The sequence below is a fragment of the Pavona decussata genome, unplaced genomic scaffold, assembly GCF_977016875.1.
Source record: "Pavona decussata unplaced genomic scaffold, jaPavDecu1.1 SCAFFOLD_134, whole genome shotgun sequence".
Classification (NCBI taxonomy): Eukaryota; Metazoa; Cnidaria; class Anthozoa; order Scleractinia; family Agariciidae; genus Pavona; species Pavona decussata.
The window spans coordinates 5761568-5782146 of record NW_028145547.1 but is presented as its reverse complement, the minus strand read 5'-3'; the positions used below and the strand labels follow the sequence as shown (position 1 = coordinate 5782146).

Sequence of the window (20579 nt, the reverse complement as noted above, 5' to 3'; positions counted from 1 at the left end):
GCGCAGGTTAATCAATTAATAGATACCTAACGTTTGCAATTGGTATAATCGTTGTTAGTTTGCTCCTGAATTAAACTTGTATTTTCTCTTAATTACATGTGTACAACAATCAACTTTCCTCGTCAGTTTTCTTTGCTTTGCTTACGGGTGAGTGTTTTTACTCCAGGGCTGATTGTTTTAAGAAGTGCCTCAATGGTTTTTAAGAAATTTTTGTACCCTATGTTATAAACTGCAAGCGCAATGAGTCCTCGTAGAATTAAGGATTATTTTTCATTTGTATTTTCAAAGTTTCCGCAAATTGCTCTCGGCGCGTGAAAATTAATCCTTAATTCCACTCGGCCTCCACTCTGCATTTAAGGATGAATTTCCCTACAAAAGTGTTTATGATGCGCCATTTACTGATGAGTAATCTGTTTGCAAGCAAAGTTCATGAAATTGTGTCATTTTTAGCCCGCAGCGAGCGTGAATTTGTGGCGTCACAACAAATACAAAAACGTACTAACCCTAACCCTAATTTCCGCTTCCACAAGGTGCACACAGACGACTGAAACGGTGGAATACTCTGTCTTTACGGCTGGTATTCGCTAAAAAGCTGTTTATGATGTGCCGTCTATTAAAGGCTAATTTTCCAGTGCTCTGTCGTTTTGTTTCTTCCGCTGCTGTGCCATTCGCATTGGTTTTCCTGTGGTGCTGCGTGCGGACGTACGTACGTATGGAGGGACAGTGACGTCATAACTAAATCCAAAATTATATTTCTCGCATCGATGGGTTACCATATTTCATTACCCATGGTGCTCCCCGCGCACGCGTTCGGCGCACGGAGCTCCGCCATCACTAAAGTTCAAAGATGGCCTGTCTTTTCTTCTTTTACGATAGTTTTAATTTATAGTGTTCAAGGCATAATTTGTATCCATAAGATCCCTTTATTAACGGACAATTTTCACAGCAAATTTTAGGAATTTTTTAATTTTCACTTAAAAATTTTCTTACTGACCAAGCTTTAGTGCGGGTGATGGTCAATTAAGATGGTTGAATATAATGATCTTACCATTTTTAATTCGTATATGTTTATGGGCTTTGGGCCAGATCATAAGCTCCCCCATATATGAATCCTAAGCAATTGAACTTTAATTTTTATTCACACAATACTTAGGACACAACTTATCTGACTTATTAGGGTTGGGTTAATGAATCCGGCCCCTAGACGTCGTCCTGGACCTTAAACCGGTAGAACAACTTTAGTAAGGGACCAATTTCTACTGAAAGCAATTTTCAACTTTTATGCCCCTTGTTTTGCCGTATCAGTTGTTTTGTGACCTTTACCTGGCGTACCGATCCAAAAATTTTCTACAAAATCTCTACTGCAATTTTTGGAATATATAAGTAAGGTACATAAAAAGGATGTTGTTTCTTTTTTAGTCATTACCAGGTTCCTTATAGAATATGTTCATCGAAGACATGACAGACATTTTTCGCTGTTTTTCATTGTCCTCTATTGATGGGTCAAGTTCAGGTCATTAACTGGTGACATTTTCATAAGGAAACAAAATACAACCTGCAAAAAGTACTTCGGTTCAGGTGGCGTGACAGAAGCTAAACCCATCTTCCCCTTATCTCACTGTCCTTACATCAGCTTATCAGCTTCCAAACCACAGCTCTTTCAAGTCTCCCATTTTTACATACCCCCGATACATTTTAAGTGTATTTAATATACAGTTTAGTCCATTTTGCTATATTTTAGCTGGACAAGTCTGGCTTACAGTGTACTCCTCCTTTCTGTCCGTTCACGACTTCGACACAATGATATTCTTGGTGTGGGTTTCACTGACTGCACGAGTGGTGTTTAGTGCAACAGGTAAGATCCATTTTCATTCTAACCATTCACACACGAATATGTGACACTGGTGAGCGCCCAAAATCAAAGATATAGATGAAGAAAAAGAAATTATTGGAAGAAGGGAGAGTATCCGAATGCCAGGAGGGCGGAAATGGGCTAAAGATAGTAATAACTGTACGGAGCTCCCTTTAGAAAAACTGACGTTTATTTAAACGATGAATAAATATTGTTCAATTGCGATTAATTGTGTAATGATACCTTTCATAAGAAAGACTGATTGACCCAAGTTATTACTCATTCGATCTGTACGTATACCCTGGTGAACTAATTGTATCTAATTTACTCCGTAACCGGTAAGTCTGACTCAATACTGTCAATATTTCGTATATTCCACTTGGGTTCATGGAGCTATGTTACCTCTTTGTCTGATTTAAGAGAAAAATCATAAATGCTTAAACTATAAAGAAACGAGCTTGTGACCTAAAATGTAAAAAAAATATTATTGAATAACAGTTGCTCCTATGAAATGCTTGTATTCCGTTAGCCTGACAAAGAATAAAAGTCCAAGGAAAGGCAGCCCCCATCATATCATCCAGCTATTTCAAAACAAACATACTTAGTTCCCATTTGACATTTTCAAACGGAGTAAAACAAGAATATAATCTCTTCAACCAATTTTTTATCTGCATCTCGAACTATTTTGTAAGTGATAAGGACATTGGGTTCTACCTGGAGTATTGGGTTAACGGTTCACTGCTCGATCTCTGCCGTCCTGTTACAATGGCCAAAACACTAGTAACAACGACCTATTAAATTTAATTCTTGAGACACTCTGCCGATGATTGTGTCCTCAAAGCACACAATAAGAATCATCTACAGCTCATACTCAGCAAGATGGTAGAGGCGGTCCAAACTGTTTGGACTAACTATCAGTCTTGTTAAGGCTGTGGTTTGTCTTCAACCTGCCACTGGCATCACAGAACCTACTCCCAAAGTCTACAACGATGGCACACAGCAAATGCTAGGCAACAAGTACCTTGGAAACTGACGGGTCCTTGGATGGCGCAAGGGTCTGCCAGGCGAGGTCACCGCTACATGACCGCCTAGCGCTATCAACTAAATTGTTGGTGTGTAGGACCGCTTTCCTTTTATCACTGTTCTATAGAATGCGTTACTTGGGTACCCTATAGGCATCATATGCGTAGGCGGAGGTCTTCACATCCTCTGGCAAGACTGATCCCAGTATCATGCACAGCCATTTTGAGGACACGCTCCGAGATGACCAGCAAAGTATCGTTATCGTCTTCGCTGGCCCTGAGTTGGCAGCAACAAAAACATCAAAACTTCATTATATTAAATGTGCTACATGATGTTAATGAGTCAACATCTAGTTGTTTACGCTCCCTAGGGTTAGATATATCAATTTCCAAAAGAACAATATTTTTGTGTATTTTTTTTTATGTAAAGCTATCTTAACGAGCTGAATTACTCCTGAACGGGACAGACAGCTCTGCGGACGTGGCGAAGCACTTGTTAGCTGAAGAGAGTATGACTAGATAGCAAGGACAGACAGATGGTTGGAATAAATTAGGCCACCAAAGTGACGTGTTTTTATTTTAAACCAACATATAAAAAAAACAAACAACTATCTCTTTAGCAAAGGTGTGGGAAAAACAGCACCACCTGAAATGTCATAAGTGAATAGCCCACAGGCCGGCGGAAGGGACGGTGAAAGAAAAGTTGACTTCACTTCAGGTCAAGAGACGTGCACGGTATGATGGTATGATAGAAAGAGGGAGCTAAATAGTAAGACTTGAATTAAGAACACTAACAGCCAACACGCCCTGCCGTTCGATTGGTGGAGGAAACAAAAGGCTACCTATTAGATCAGATTCTGCGGGCTATTGTCTGTTGAGAAATGACTTGACATAAAATGCCATTATGTTTTCCTCATAATGTTTAGTTATTTTTTGCCTTGTACGAAAGATAAATTAAATAAAAAAAAACATCATGTAGCCAAATTTCTGCTTAATGACGTTAGAAAAATTATGTTTTATCCAGCATCACGGTTCATTGTTTTGACCGCAGACACAAAGGTTGGAACCATAACCTTAGTTGACTCTGAGAAAAAAGAGGAAAAGTAACTATCCTTTTATGCTTAGCTTTTTTATGCTACTTTCGTGTTCTAAAACTAAGTGATACAATTTCTATTTCAGATATTCACCGGAAGAGCATTTCTCCAGTACCTGTTCTTGAATTAGAACCCAAGGGAGAAGGAACGCAAACTATCAACACTGCTCCAAGTAAGAGAGTGTATAAGACAATATATAATCAGTTGTTGAGAATAAATCAGTAGAAATTGTTGGGTTTTCTGAATGGATTTTTCAGTCTGAGTGGATTTTTCCACAAGTGATCAAGACCACTACGGCCATATTAAACGTTATGATTCTGGTATGTTTAACGCCGTTTAAAGAAAACAGAAGTTGGCAACCAATGTAATGGTCTCCTTAAAAGACCGGCCGATCTCCCGCTGCCGTTATAGAACAGTCTTCGTTTCACTTTATAATTGGTTCAGAAAACTCGCGTATTAACCAATCAGCTCAACATTTTTGTCATAAGATCTTGCCTCGACATCGGTTCGTTGCACTGGCTTGCTCTACTTTCAGTGGCCACAGTGGCTTGGGAAATCATCTGCAGGACGCAAGGTTTTCTGGAGCGCTTTTAATTTTTACTGCATTTACGAACATAAAAGGAAGTCGTACCGATATAATATTGTTCACGTGTACATTTTACATTTCAGTCACCATCCATATTCCGCTTCCGAAAACTCACACCAGCCATGAAACATCAGATGCTCCGGCTGCTATTGCGTCAGAAGCACCTGAAGGAACCTACCTGCTTCCAGTGACAGAGCAAAATAAACCAGACTCTCCACCAGCGATCAACTTAGTACTCAATCTAAGGCTCCTTATGGATCAAGGTATCTCTACAACAGTGTTAAGTGTTCACAGCAAATTTGTTAAGTAAATTGGTTAATTGGTTAAATTTCACTTTTCTAAATACAGTGGTTAAGTTTGTTAAGTCACTCCATGCATACTTCTTGCAAGCCCGCAATTATAGATCCCAACGCAACAGGCGTTTCTTTACCTAACGCAACGCAACAGGCGTTTCTTTACCTAACGCAGATATAGGAAAGATGTGGTGAACATTGTTAGATTGCTTTTGATGGCTTCCACCTTGAATGCCGTTACTTTATGGTTTGACTGTTTTTAATTTCGAACTTATTAACTGATGTGCGCCACCTACCCCAATCTTACGATCCTTGCTGTTGCTGCATCTTACAGCGAGTCCAGCCACTCTTAGCTGTTTCTTAAGCTGTCTTTGGAGCGCTTTCTAAGTCCATTACGATCACATTTTCCTGTTTTCAGTTCGCTGAAGAGGATTGATTTTGGATAACGTGCGAAATAAGTTGTAGTCGGAAGTGAATGGCCTCTAGCTCTCTTGAGAACGTTTTGTCAGGTACCGCGAAAATGAAGGGATCTACACTGGTGGAAACTTTCCAGTTGCTTTATCTGCCTCCGGTACACGCGTTAAGAGGACATCACGCCATAAAAGACAGCAGAGACAACTAATTCTTAAAAAACCAAGCTAAATTAGACCCTTTTTACATGAAAGCTCATTGGCATTGGAAGAAATGCTGTTAAGGTTCATTCGGTTTCTTTCCAGTGACTTGTGGAGGATTGTGAAACAATGTGTCAAATCCACTTTATGTTCAAATACGTGCTGGTGTAAACATTAAGCCGGTGCTTGCTTTCATTTCTTTAGCAAAGAAGCCCAAAGAGTCAGAAACGCTAACTGTCGTTTCTGATGATGCAACACCGAAACCAGCGTTAAAGGCAAATCTCACGGGGGAGTATGTTGCCCATAAGGTGAAGATCGTGCCTCCGAACGCTAATCTCAACTCAGCCACCACCCAGGAAGACGTCTCAACACTACCTCCGTCCGGTTTGTTAGCAGGTGGCGGCCTTCAAGGTGACCTATCCGCAACAAAGCCCTTACCGGTGAGCAGTCCTCTAGTTGGCGGCCTTCAAGGTGACCTATCTGCAGCAAAGCCCTCACCGGTGAGCAATCCTCTAGGACCTCAACAGCCACAGAAAAACTACGGCATTGGCCCATCCTTTCTCCTTGTACCAAAAAGGCGCGGGTTTCATAATGTGCGGTCAAACGTGAAAGCTATTATGCCTGGTAGGTTGCCCCATTTGTTTCCTTATCTTTTTAAGAGTCAGGGAAGTGTACTTGACGCTTGAAAAGTAAAGCGACCAGGCATTTAACCATTTAAACGACGGTTAAGGAAATTTTAGTATGTCTTCAGGCGATTGATCGTTGTATGGAAAAGGGAAAAAAGGTGAAGTCGCATTTACTCGGGTCACAGGCAGCCCAATGAAGCAACAAGAAGTTTTTCTGACCCCACCGCCCCCCAACCACCCCCTCCCCGGATGGGATACAAGTCTGCCTCCAGCAGTTTATAAGGTTTCCGTAATGGATTGCAGGTAGACAGACAATGTGGAGTTATCTAAAGAAGGCTCGAACAACCGACCCTCCGTAAGGTTCTATATAGTTAAAGCCCGCCGCGCTAGCCACTGCAGTACCGTGCCTGCACCTCCGTTACTCTCTGTGAACGTGGAAATCTATTCTTTGGCTGCGAACTTTATCTACCCTTAGCGTGGAAACGAGTCTCTTGTCTGTCTTTACATGTTTTCTCTTGTCTACAGGATTTTCGTTTTCCTGTTTTACATGTTTCTTAAATGAGAACATGTCTGATGCCACATTCCTGCCAAAAATATTGTCGATCTGGAATAGAGTTACAAGTCGAACTGATATTTGACCTTCTGAGGCCGATCCTCTTTGACTCCCTGCGATTTTTTCAACAAACAATCTTGGGATTATGGTGTCATGTAGTAGAACAGCTTGTTTTCGCACTTTTCCAGCCCTTGTGATCTGGATATTTCGTTTTTCCGATTTGGCCTTGCAGATTCTAACAGGCTTCACTAGAACTAAATTTGTTACTGGTTTGCTGAATATGACAGCTATATCATACATGGTGTCGAGCATCATGCATGGGATTAGAGAAGTGTAATGAGATCTACTGCCCTGTGCTCATGGGTATATCTTGTTTGAATGCTTGATTCAGTTCTTGTTCGATTTCCACATTTCCAATTCTCTCTTTTCTGGCCTTTGCTATATATACGCTGAGCCACTTTATACTACTTCTTCCGGAGATTTATTAATGCTAATCATGACAACTTCTTAGAAATGTTGACATGCAAAGACTTGATGGGTCTGGTGATGATTATAAGCAATCTTTTAAACAATTTCCTAGATCTGTTCTCACGAGAAAAAGTATCAAGGGAATAATAAGAATTGAAGAAAGGTTTCCATAGTATTAGTGAAATTGCTACCAATTAATATCAGTGGAACCTCTCCTTACAGACACCTCTAATATATATATTTAGCCAAGCCTAAAAGCGGAGCTCCACAATAGAAGTCTGCTTATTGTATGAACGTACTTATGAGTTCCTCATCAATTTTGCAGCTATAGAGTACATTTTTTAATGCATATGCAGCTAACTGCTCATCAACAACAACAATGTAAAACAGAGGGCAAAATTACTGAATGCTGATTTGTTGTAACAGAGGGCAGTTCTTCGTAATTTTCCTTTCACCGAGGGCAAAATTACTTACTCCTGATTGGTCGAGCGGCGAAAATACTCGCTCCTGATTGGCTGAGCACGACAGTTTTACATTTTGTTGGTTTCTGCATTTTGTGTCCAAAAAAAAAAACACCAGTTCTTTGAGGTTCTTTCGAAGTTCGACTCTTTAAGCCGGGTTCTTTGTACCAAAAATAGATGGAAATCAAGTGCTGCAGCTCGGAGGGAAATTCCTAAAGGTTAATTTTGGTGTTTCTCACAAGAAACAGCAAAAGATTATTTGTGTCAAAAACTAAAGACTTGGATCGGATTGATTTTATTTTGTCTGGTTGAGAAACTGAAATCAGTCATGGCGTCCAAGTGCTTTCAACGAACGATAACCGAGCATGAAAGTGTCCTTTTGATGGGAGGAAGGAGCAGGAAGAAATTACTCCGCAAGTTCCTTCTTTGGATCCATCGTTTGCTATTTTAGTATCGCTCTATGTTCGTGTGATTTCCAAGCCGTAGGAAGCTTCACAGCGCAGGTGAACAATTAATTGATGCCTAACATTTGATTTATCGTTGTTAGTTTGCTCCTGGATTAAACTTGTATTCTATCTTAATTAGATGTGTTTAATGGGAACTGTTCTCGTCGGTTTTGTTTGTTTTGTACCCTACGAAAAAATTAAATAATTTGTTCATTGGTTTGCTTGCGCCTTCGATGAGTGTCAGTTACTGACTGTTTTACGAAGTTCCTTGATAGTTTTAGCAACATTTTGCCCTCTGTGTTATTAAAACGGAATTCAGTAAATGGCTCAAAATGATATTTTCTGTTTTTATTATTGTTTTTAGTTTTTAAGATGATCGAGGCAAAACGGTTTGTGAACAGCCAACGCGCACTACCGGCACTGTCACTGCCTAGTAAATTTTGCTTATCAAGAAGGCCGTACGCTATAAACCGCAGAGAAAATGGATACACTAACCAAAAAACACACTTCAAATATATCTTTGAGTAATAAATGAAAAAAGCACTGTGATAATTCATAGCAATAAGTACAGAAATAAACTAAACAACGATCTTTGAAAAATTCACAAAAAACAAGCGAATGCATTAATGTTTTGCGTAAACTTTGTTTTGATGAAAATGAAATCACACTTTAATTTTACATTCGCTTTTAACGTTCTTTGAAAAGACTTTCAGTGAAAATTACTCACACATCTTAATCTTTGCGGTTATATCCTACTGTTTTAAGTATTTTTGTTTGTTCTCTGTCAAGATTGTCAGAAATATATGCGAAAAAAATTGTCAGTAGTTTATGCCAACGATACAATGTCGGGAGACGTTTGTTTGACTGACTATTTTGGCTCAGAATCAATTTTTTTTAAATGAAGCAAAATGGAATGAGATTAGAAAATAAAAGTCCAAGGGAAATAACGAACATGGACCGGAAAATGAGCTCAAACGGCTGCTCTGAGGTTAAACAAGTTGCAGTGTCAACACTACAAGATAAAAATATCTTGCAAAAACAGCAAAGTTTTGTCAACAAAATCACATCAATATACTCGCCTCTTTGGAGAATAACCAGTCCTTTTATTTGATTGCTGATTTTTTCGTTCGTTTACAACGTTGAGTTTCACTTCAAGAGGAAAAATCCATCGAATCTTAATTTCATGTCATCGCGCCGGATTAGACACTGATTAGAGTAAAATAATTTATCTTCAAGGTTCGGCCGCTGTTTATGAAGTGCCGCCTCTAAAAGCTGCTAAAAGAATCGATTTGTTTCTCCCGCAGCGATCCGCGTTGCTCTTTCTCCCGCTTTTGACGGCAAAATTGGACAAGATCAGAAAATAAAACTCCAAGGAAAATAATTAACATGGACCGAAAAAATGAGCTTAAAATACTGTTCTGAAGTTAGCAGTATTAGCTTAAGCTTAAGTTAAACGGCGTGTCAAAACTGCAAGAAAACAATATCTTGCAAACCAGCAAACTAGCAAAGTTTTGTCAACAAAATTGCATGAATGTACTTGCCTCTTCTGAGAATAACCAGTCCCTCTATTCCATTGCTGGTTTTTCCGTTCGTTTTACAACGTTAAGTGAAGGAAAAGTTTCACTTCAAGAGGAAAAATCCAACGTTTCGTGACGCCGGATCGGAGTAAAATGATTTCACTTCCAGATTCTGATGATGTGCCAGTCGATTTGTTTCTCCCGCCGCTAGTTGCCTTGCTCTTTCTCCTGCTGTTGGTCACGTATAAAAGTTGACTTTGTATCTTGTCGTCTTCAAAATTATTTTTTTTTGTTTTGTTTTTTTCTCAAACGCAGTTGGCGATGCAACTTCCCGCCAAACAAACGCGGCCGGCAGCGCAGTTGGCCATACATTTTCCCGCCGAAAAACAACCTGGGTTACAGCATATACGCTCATTTATGTAAGCCAATGTGAAATGAGACACTCAAGCCCTGTGCCGCAACACAAGGTTTTTTCGGCACCCTTTCCTGTTCTTTCTCTCTTTGTTCGTCACTCATGTTTCGCCTGTTTGCTACCGCTCTCAATCGCTCTCTTTGACGTGGAACTTCGCTTCTCCGTCGCCTGTTTTCTCGATCTCTTTCTATCTCCCTTTCTTTGCTTTACATGTTTGTAGACTTATTCATAAATTGAGTTTGTGTTTTGTCGTACACGTCGTCTTCAAAAAAAATTTTTTTTTTCTCGAACGCAGTTGGCGATGCAATTTCCTGCCAAACAAACCCGGCCGGCAGCCATCGCCAACAATTCTATTGTCTTTCGCGACACGTACTTACGGTGCCAAAATTTGCAAAATGAGGCATAAAGATGGTGAGTTGTTCCCACGGGAGTAACAGGTAACTGGCTTCGTTGTTTCGGGCTCGCGTCGTGTTCACTTCGTTGAAATAGGTGCTGTCAATCAAACTTTTAGATGTGCGAAGGTGAGATAAAATTGACAATAGCAGTCGGGATAAAAAAATCTATTCATGCGCCGCTAGCGGTAAAAGAACAATAATCTAAGAACTCCGCTTGAGCCGAGCAACACCAGTTCCTGTTGCATTTAATGTGTAGTATTCATAGTAGGTGAAAGATTACACTTCTGGCTGCGTTTCACTTAGCGAAAAGAATTTAAGGCCAAAAACAAGTGTAAAATCCCGAACGACGGCAAATTGGTGACTAACGTGGAAACAAGTTTTTTTTGTGCAAAAAAAAAAATTCAAATTTCGATCCGTTTATTGAGATCAAAATGTATAAAAGACTTGCTTTTTATTGCCATCTATTAAGTTGTTAGAAGCTACCCAGAGATATAACATAAAAAAGCGCGCCATGCATCCGACCAGCTTTCATTCCTCGTTGTCTGCCGACATTTGAGATCATAGGTAAGTTCGATTATCGAACCAATCGAACAAAATCCGAATGCAATCGAAATCAATCTGATCAGGTTTTGTTCGGAATCCATCTCTTAAGTAGAGTAATCATTCTCAACCTTTATTGAAGGGAATAAATAGAAAAACGTCCCCAAAAATATCAAACTAAATGTCAATGTTCGGTTATACTAACTGATTATCGAAAGTTCGACTGAGTTACATTGCCGACCGTTCAATTATCGAATTCGATACGCCGGGCGTTAGGTGTGCAAGTACCTCACAGTCGCGTGCCGTTTTTCGACCGGTTGAAACTGTTCAGAACCAGAATCCAAGAGGGAATTAAAAAAAAAAAACAATGTCATTCTTTTGAGCAGGAGAATGGGAAAAGTGAAATAAATTAGGTACGCCCAAACAAGCCAAAAAAAAAAAAAAAAAAAAACAGCTCCCGCCTCTAGCAGACTTACCCCTGAGGAAACATTATTTTCCTTGTTGATTTATTTATTCATATTTGGATCCGTTTCGATCGATAAAAACATATAAAAGTTCCATCCAATTTCTTAAAAAAAAAAGACCTTTGGAGACGACATGTCGAAGCGTTTGAGACATCCACCAGGCTTTTACGCATCATTATTGAATGACGTTCACGAGCGTGGCTGCAGCTTGAAATGCCGACCGAAGGCAAAACCCACTGTCATGGGTGTTTACGAAGTTGAGCGTATAGTCGCGAAACGAGCGCAAGGAAGAAAAGAGGAGTACTTCATTCAGTGGAAGAACTACTCCCCAACAGAACGCAGTTGGCCATGCATTTTCCCGCCGAAAAAAACCTGATTTGCAGCAAAAGGTTTGAGTGTCTCATTTCAAATTGCTTACATGGAGGAGCGTACGTACGTACGTTGTACGGTTGGTCGGACGGAAGTGACGTCATAACCAAACCAAAATTTCTCGCACTGATGGGTTTACCAAAATCTCTTAGCTATGGGGCGCCGCAAGGCGCGCGCGGGAGTTCCGCCATGATACGGGACACCTCTCTATTACGGACATTTCACTTGGTCCCCGAGAGACCAAAATCCATATAAAGCCTACTTCTCTAAAACGGGCACCTCTATAATACGGGCACTTATTCCTGTCCCCTTGGTGTCCGTAATAAAGAGGTTCGACTGTACTATTTTTCTTGATTATCATCGTTTTTGAGCTCTGTAAATTGTCTTAAGTAATCGTTTCCCGCCTCGATTAGCTTTTGCTACTTGAGGGAAGCTAAGTGCATGACGTTCTCTTCCCTTATGAAATAAAGTGTTGTTGTTTGTAGTTTGCTAGCTGTTAGTAAACAGCATAGCGAGGGCTTTGAACAAACAAAAGTCGCGTGTAGTGATAAATTGGTTTTTGTCTACAGCACAAGGCACAGAATTGGCCGCTTTCAGACAACAAATCCTTTCCGCACACAACAACAAGCGTCTGCTTCATAGGGTACAGCCGTTGAGGGAGGATGAAAAGCTTAATAGAGAGGCTCAGAGTTTTGCTGTGAAACTGGCAAGTCAAAGGAACTTGACGCATTCTCCTTTACAAGATAGAGTGGGAAAAGGAGAAAACATTGCTGTTCGCTGTTCTTTAAAAGGTATAATTTTATTTCTTTTAAGCTTAGAATTCCGTTTACAGGATAAATTTGAAATAAAATTCCCCTTTACTGTAGCTCCGTTAATCTGAGCATAAGAGGGCCACGAAAATCAGGCAGTTTTAACAGCAATGTCAGAATAAGAGGGATTCGGAACAACTTAAAGATACCGTAACAACATAATGGAGTAGCAAAATTAAAGAAGCAGCCGTGAGGGGAATTTCACTGTACTGAATATGTCACTGGTTAGCTAGGATGTCGATAATTTTAGTAAGGTGTGTAGGCGAAAACCAATGATCGACCTCAACAAGTGCATTCGAAACACGTCAACGGACTCGTAAAATGTATTACTCTTAATCACATAAGTTACACAATACATATAACCTTACTATGAACTTTGGATAACTGGTGTTAACAGCTTTTTTCCTTTTTTTTCTTGGGTACAAGTTTCTCCTCTGACTGGAGCTCGAGCCACAAATCTGTGGTACGACGAAAGTAAAAAATTCAACTGGAATGCCAGGTCACTTACACCAGCGACAGAAAGGTTTACACAGATGGTATGGAAAAACACCTCTAAAGCTGGTTTTGGCAGAGCGAGCTTTAAGGACAAAGGTAATGGCTGTTTACTGACTGATAATATTTCAGAATTTTTGGGAGGTGAACTTTTAATCAAATGTTTAAGAGACAGTCCGTGTTAGATTCGACCGGTCAATTTGGGCCAGTCGTTCGATTTCCTTCAAATTTTCAGCAACAGACAAAGTTGCTATAACATTAATGAAAACACATTTCTTTTGATTCTAAACTCAACAAGACCCGAAATTTTGAGGCGAATGTTCAACCCTCCCGAATCCCCGAAAATCGACCTTTCACCGAGTCGAAATTAACCCGTTTTCGGATGTTTGCCGCCGAAATAATATTTATCCGAAAAACCTTACATTTATACCACGAACACATACACTATACTTCTTTACAAATATGGTATATAGAACTCATATTATTGAGAACTTTTATAAGGAGGGCATCTCAAACATACCGATGTTAACGATTCGTGCACGGAGCGTGTCAAGTGCTGCAACAAAAACCAACATTTCTCAAAATTCTGACTTACTCTGGAAGTCTCGTGTATTTTTTCAAAGAGTACTAGGATAGTGTCCTTAAACTACGGAATAATATTTAGTGGATCTCTATACTGCGAAAAGATACGGCCGCAACAATTTTGGGCAAATCTCTTATTTTCCGACACGTGTTGTGTGACAGCGATGGCATCCCAAGGCAAAACATTTTGACTTTTTCTGTCTTGACCGCAACTTAAAGTAGACAAATGCGTTTTAAAAGGGTAAACAATTAAAAACGTACCTTAAAAGTTCCACTGTTTTGCTTCCAAGACTTCATGTTTCACCGATGAACTGTGAGCAAATTTGATAGCCGTGTCACGGTATCCGTGTTCTTTATTTGTTGGCTTGCAGGCGACGATCATGCTGGCTAAAAACCTGAACAACGCTACAGAGTTCCGTGAAATTAGTTCTGTTATTCAACCGGGCGCTCTGCCGACAAAACAGTCATCATTTGCAGAATTTATGTCGAGGAAAGACTTTTGAAAGTTGTCGTCCATCTTTGTTTTGAAATAACAACCGCTGACAGCAACAACACTTCCGGTCTGATCGAACCGGAAACAGAACATCGTCTACAGTAAGAAGTCGTGCACTAAGTTCAATTTCTAGAGTTTTGTTGTTATTAACGTACTGTTAATTACTTGATTATTTCTAGCTTATTTTCTACTTCAAAGGTGTACATGTTTATGCCGGGCAACTCATTATTTAACCCTTTTACGTTATCTAAGATGTATTGGTGGTTTTCACCTCACACATCGTCACGCAAGTAAAAAAAATAAAATCCTTAACAATTCAATACATAAAGTCAAGAAATAGATATGTTGTAGAAGAGTGATACATAAACAACTTGTGAAAGCCACAGGGCCGTGCGATATCTCAAAAACGAGTTATTCAAGAAAATGTACCACGGAAAATTACAGAGTTTAGTACGGGGACGCCATGTTGGTGTTCCGTCTGAGGGACACCAACATGGCGGCCGGAAACCAGCAAAAACATCTGGAGTTTACCTTGGCTATTTCAAAGCCCTTCTTCTCTCTGCTGAACTTTCACACATTAACATAGACGTTTCTATTACATGTTAGCCGATGAGACCTAATAAAACACGAGGCAAATCGATGTTTTCATGTATTCGTGACATGTTTGGAGCAGCAATCCTTCTGTCACGCACTGCGCAAAAATCTAAAATTCAAACTGCTCTATTTTTAAAAAAAATGCTATCCTTCTGAAAACAAGCAAGCCGATGGTATTTTATATTTTCTTTTATGTGATGAAGATAAAAACCCAAAATTGTGTTTAGATAAGAATTTCAGTTTTTTATGACGTCATGTGAAAACCGGCAATTTTACTAAAATAATAACAAAAACTGTAAAAAAAAATTTCGAAAAACTGCGAAATGTATAGAAATGAGACTTCAGAAAGGTCTCAACAGCAACTACAATTGACGAAACTTGCAATAAATGAGACGTCAGAATGGTCTCACCGGGAACTGCGAATTCTAATGTAAAAAGAAGAAAATGAAGGAAACTGCGAAAATTTGCAATTTTCAGTTGAAAATCGTAAACTTTGTAGCGACAATTTTGTCCTTGACCGGCAAACCGCTACAAGAGGCTAAGGCTAGCAGAGTTTTTCTTTATCTTGTTTGTTTCCCGGGGGTTTTATTTAGGCTAGACTTTTCAGCGGCTCTCCTGTTTGCTATCTCCGAGAGCGACAGGCGGCTGCATGGAAGGCAATCATTAAAAACTGAGTGTCCCTAAATATTATTGTCTCTTAGCTAAATAATTTTACAGAAAACACGAACATTTTTCAACAAAGATAGCCAAGTGCTGAACCAAATCCTTCTTTCTGTCCTTTGCTGTAAATAGGACTTCATAGTTCTTTAGAATGTTCTTTAGCATTGAAACATTAAACTGTGAAAGTTTGTTGGTTTTCCGGTACTGGCAAAGGTCATAGACGTCGTAATAAATGGGATGTAGAAGGCCGATCTCGTCAACAATGCAGTTCACCACTTCTTGTCTGTTGAAATACACATTGAAAGCGGAGATCATGGAAAGAAGCCAATGAATTAAAGTATTTATGATCGACTAAGGAGAGAGTGGGCCGCGCGTTTCTCTACAGTAGATGAAGACAGTCAAGAAGCTTCTAATAATTCGAGAGAGAGCGCCCGTGGTTCAGAACAGGCAACCAGACCCTCAAATCTCACGCGAGGATGGGCCCTTTCAAAGCCACGTGCCCCAACTCGTTTTTCTGAAAATGTAAAGGATTACTTGAAAGCAAAGTTTAACTAAGGAGAACGAACGGGGTTGAAGGCTAACCCAAAACAAGTCTCTGCAGACATGCGAAACGCCCGAGATGAACAAAATGAGCGTCGCTTTTCCAGAGAAGAATGGCTAACAGTTGTTCAGATAAAGAACTTTTTCTCTCAGCTAGTGTCATCCAAGACGAAAGGGCAAGATGCAGCTGATGACAGAAATTGAAGAAATACTGGAAGAGGAAGAAGAAAGCAACAGACAAGAAGTGGTGAAATGCATTGTTGACGAGATCGGCCTTCTACATCCCATTTACTACGACGTCTACTATCACCTTTGCCAGTACCGGAAAACCAACAAACTTGTTTTTTCAATGCTAAAGAACATTCTAAAGAATTACAAAGTCCCATTTACAGCAAAGGACAGAAAGAAGGATTTGGTTCAGCACTTGGCTATCTTTGTTGAAAAATGTTCGTGTTTTCTGTAAAATTATTTAGCTAAGAGACAGAATAATATTTAGGTACACTCAGTTTTTAATGATTGCCTTCCATGCAGCTGCCTGTCGCTCTCAGAGATAGCAAACAGGAGAGCCGCTGAAAAGTCTAGCCTAAATAAAACCCCCGGGAAACAAACAAGATAAAGAAAAACTCTGCTAGCCTGAGTCTCTTGTAGCGGTATGCCGGTCAAGGACGAAATTGTCGCTACAAAGTTTACGATTTTCAACTGAAAATTGCAAATTTTCGCAGTTTCCTTCATTTTCTTCTTTTACATTGGAATTCGCAGTTCTCAATGAGACCATTCTGACGTCTCATTTATTGCAAGTTTCGTAAATTTGCAGTTGCTGTTGAAACCTTTCTAAGGTCTCATTTCTATATATTTCGCAGTGTTATTATTTTAGTAAAATACATCATAGGTAACGTAAAAGGGTTAAATAATGAGTTGCCCGGCATAAACATGTATGCATTTGAAGTAGAAAATAAGCTAGAAATAATCAAGTAATTAACAGTAGAAATTGAATTTAGTGCACGACTTCTTACTGTAGACGATGTTCTGTTTCCGGTTCGATCAGACCGGAAGTGTTGTTGCGGTCAGCGGTTGTTATTTCAAAACAAAGATGGACGACAACTTTCAAAAGTCTTTCCTCGATATAAATTCTGCAACTTAAGACTGTTTGGTCGGCAGAGTGCCCGGTTGAATAACAGAACTAATTTCACGGAACTCTAAAAAGATGTTCAGGTTTTTAGCCAGCATGATCATCGCCTGCAAGCCAACAAATAAAGAACACGGATCCCGTGTCACGAATACCGTGACACGGCCATCAAATTTGCTCACAGTTTATCGGTGAAACATGAAGTCTTGGAAGCAAAACAGTGGAACTTTTAAGGTACGTTTTTAATTGTTTACCCTTTTAAAACGCATTTGTCTACTTTAAGTTGCGGTCAAGACAGAAAAAGTCAAAATGTTTTGCCTTGGGATGCCATCGCTGTCACACAACACGTGTCGGAAAATAAGAGATTTGCCCAAAATTGTTGCGGCCGTATCTTTTCGCAGTATAGAGATCCACTAAATATTATTCCGTAGTTTAAGGACACTATCCTAGTACTCTTTGAAAAAATACACGAGACTTCCAGAGTAAGTCAGAATTTTGAGAAATGTTGGTTTTTGTTGCAGCACTTGACACGCTCCGTGCACGAATCGTTAACATCGGTATGTTTGAGATGCCCTCCTTATAAAAGTTCTCAATAATATGAGTTCTATATACCATATTTGTAAAGAAGTATAGTGTATGTGTTCGTGGTATAAATGTAAGGTTTTTCGGATAAATAATATTTCGGCGGCAAACATCCGAAAACGGGTTAATTTCGACTCGGTGAAAGGTCGATTTTCGGGGATTCGGGAGGGTTGAACATTCGCCTCAAAATTTCGGGTCTTGTTGAGTTTAGAATCAAAAGAAATGTGTTTTCATTAATGTTATATCAACTTTGTCTGTTGCTGAAAATTTGAAGGAAATCGAACGACTGGCCCAAATTGACCGGTCGAATCTAACGCGGACTGTCTCTTAAGTTTCATGAATCTAAAACGTATCATTAATCAATATTATAATAATGATGATGATGATGATGATGATGATGATGATGATGACGATGAAGAAGAAGAAGAAGAAGAAGAACAACAACAACAACAACAACAAGAACAAGAAGAACAAGAACAAGAACAAGAAGAAGAAGAAGTAGAAGAAGAAGAAGAAGAAGAAGAAGGAGAAGAAGAAGAAGAAGAAGAAGGAGAACAAGAAGAACAAGAAGAAGAACAAGAAGAACAAGAAGAAGAAGAACAAGAAGAAGAAGAAGAAATAGTTGATTATAATTGTCAGCGTAGGGACAAATGATTCAAATTATTGCACGATCAAAACGCCCTGACTTTATTTCTCAGACATTATTCTCCTTAAGAATCTATACTGAAGATTTTTGTTGTTTTTTCATTTGCAGCAGGACGAACCTGCTTCGTGGCTGTAGCTCGTTATGAACCAGCGGGAAACGAGAAAGGGAAGCTGATGGACAACGTGTTCCAGCCCAATGAAAGCAGTCGCACGTTCTACAGTAAACTGTTGGGTTAAAAATATTATATAGAACGGCTGCCGTGAATCCATTTTCGCTATGAGTGAACACATTTGTATTAACTGCTATATAAGTGTGTGGTCAGAATGCAATAAGATCTTCTTTAAAGACGATTTAATGGTGGGAAACTTCGATTGGTAAACTGTAAAGAGCAGCAACGTACCACAGACCTAAGCAGTGACTTGAATTATTGAATAATGATTTTGTATGCTAAAAACGGAAGCTTACTGGTTCTTTTGCTGGTAAAAAATACTTTTTATTCCATACGACAACGATTACTTTTTTGTGTCAGATAATAAAGTGAGACGTTTAACACATCTTAAACTTGAGAAAACTCCCTGAGTAGTCATAACACGGTAACATGTATAAACCAACAAAGTCATAGTTGTGATTAAAAATTGATGGTTTGCATGTGACGTCATGGCGGCCATGTTGGTGGACAGGAAAAATAAGATTTTTCTCCTCTGGGAGTTACCTGCCATTTTTATGCAAACTTTGTGAGCAAATTTTCTTTCGTTTTGTCCACCAACATGGTGGCGATGCAAACCACTTATATCGAGTTTCCGAAGATATCACTTTCCTGTACGTACGTACTTATTTCTCATGTCAACTTGGAATTGGTTCTTTTATAGGCTACGCTGTAATGGGCCTTTTTACGCACGACGGTGAAATTTTCTGTGCGATTTAGTGGTGATTTTTGTGGCAATTTTAGCCCTTTCTAGGCCTGGGTTTTTTTGTATTCTGTGGCCTGGAGAAGGGGATTCCTCCCGCCTCCATAACTCCGAGACTAACAAAGCAAGCACAATGATACTTGGAGGACAAATAGTACGTCTAGAGATATTTCTTTTAAGGTCCGTGGCGAGAGGTTATGACGTCACAAGACGTGGTAAAGACGGCTATCTTGGATTCTGAATTTTCCCTAAAAGTCAGTAAACCGTTAAAATCGAACGAGAAAGGAATCAAAACCAATACAACAACACTAGAATGAGCTAGAATCGTAAAATTTACTGTATTTAGTAACGAAATATTTTCCTTTCCTCATTTAAAACAGAAACATTTTATTTTTTAAAAAAATCGCCTGTCAAAAATTGTCCCCAGAAAAAATTTTCACGGCGTTTGCTAAAAAAAGTTAACTCACTTCGGGCAGAATCCGTTCCCTCCCTGTTTCAGACTGCCCGTGTAACTAGGAAAGAGTGATTTGAGAAAACAGCGGCGCGACATTTTTTGAAAACCCGTGTTTTTTCCTCGATCACATGAGAGCTGAACATGTGCAAATGAGATGAAATTACAACAAATACCAAGTTGCTTTGCGATCGTAGCGACCACTTCATTGGAACCATTCTTTACCCCAGAGCCCTCCAAACTCTTAACCGTCGGAACGCTGGCGTGAGAAACGGAGGGCTGTGGAGAAAGAGAATAAGAATTGGTCGAAAGTGTTTTAGTAGCCGCTGAAATTTGTTAGAATTTTGTTTATTTTTTCTGTTTTGTATTTTTAAAGTGTTTATTGGTCAAAATTTAAGCAGCATTTCTTAAAAACAAAGACAGTTACATGAAGACTGGAAGTCCAAAAACCTAGGGCAGGAAAATTGTCTTTCTTCAGAGTCCACGTTTCTCATGTCAAGGCTAATCGCCGGTTGAGCGACCAGTAGGGCACTGGGGACGAGAATGACGCTAAACGAAACTAATACTGCACAGCAGTACCCTCCCAGCGGTTCATGCGCGAAAGCGAGATGAGGGCAACTTACCAGTTTGCGGCGACGTATCAAGCGCTGCCCCAGTAAAAAATCCTGCTGGCGTCCTCATGTGATACCAGAAATACAATCTCGATTTTAAACACTATTAGAATTGCGATGTGTCGAATATGACAAGAGGTTAAGATGAGTTCATAGTTTGGTTTTATTGAGTTCTCCGCCAACCGAATCGATTACTTACAAGTTGATTAAAATACGAATCGCAGTTAAATTTGTGCAATCCAAATATCCAAACTCCTTTTCTTTTTTTAGTACACAATTAATTTCTTGACAAACACTGGGAAGTACACAGTGGAAGCCAAAGCAGTGATCTTTTGATACGACGTTTTCAAAGAATATTAAAAGGAAGCGATAACAT

General features: G+C 39.5%; 1 protein-coding gene across 1 annotated transcript; it reads left to right on the top strand.

Annotated features, from left to right (window-relative positions):
* The first annotated feature begins 182 nt into the window (after positions 1–182).
* Positions 183–18787, top strand: LOC146467948 (uncharacterized). Its single transcript, XM_085125619.1, has 7 exons — positions 183–1855; positions 4054–4140; positions 4638–4817; positions 5663–6082; positions 12279–12500; positions 12945–13109; positions 18342–18787. The coding sequence occupies exons 1-7, from the start codon at positions 1801–1803 to the stop codon at positions 18467–18469; spliced, it is 1257 nt and encodes a 418-aa protein (XP_084981745.1). The 5' UTR covers positions 183–1800; the 3' UTR covers positions 18470–18787.
* The last annotated feature ends 1792 nt before the right edge of the window (positions 18788–20579 follow it).

Bases quoted from the DNA above. Each gene is read 5' to 3' on its own strand.
- LOC146467948 (XM_085125619.1), top strand. From the start codon at position 1,801: ATGATATTCTTGGTGTGGGTTTCACTGACTGCACGAGTGGTGTTTAGT. The intron at 1,856-4,053 runs GTAAGATCCATT...TTTCTATTTCAG, and splicing joins AGTGGTGTTTAGTGCAACAG to ATATTCACCGGAAGAGCATT. The intron at 4,141-4,637 runs GTAAGAGAGTGT...TTTACATTTCAG, and splicing joins AACTATCAACACTGCTCCAA to TCACCATCCATATTCCGCTT.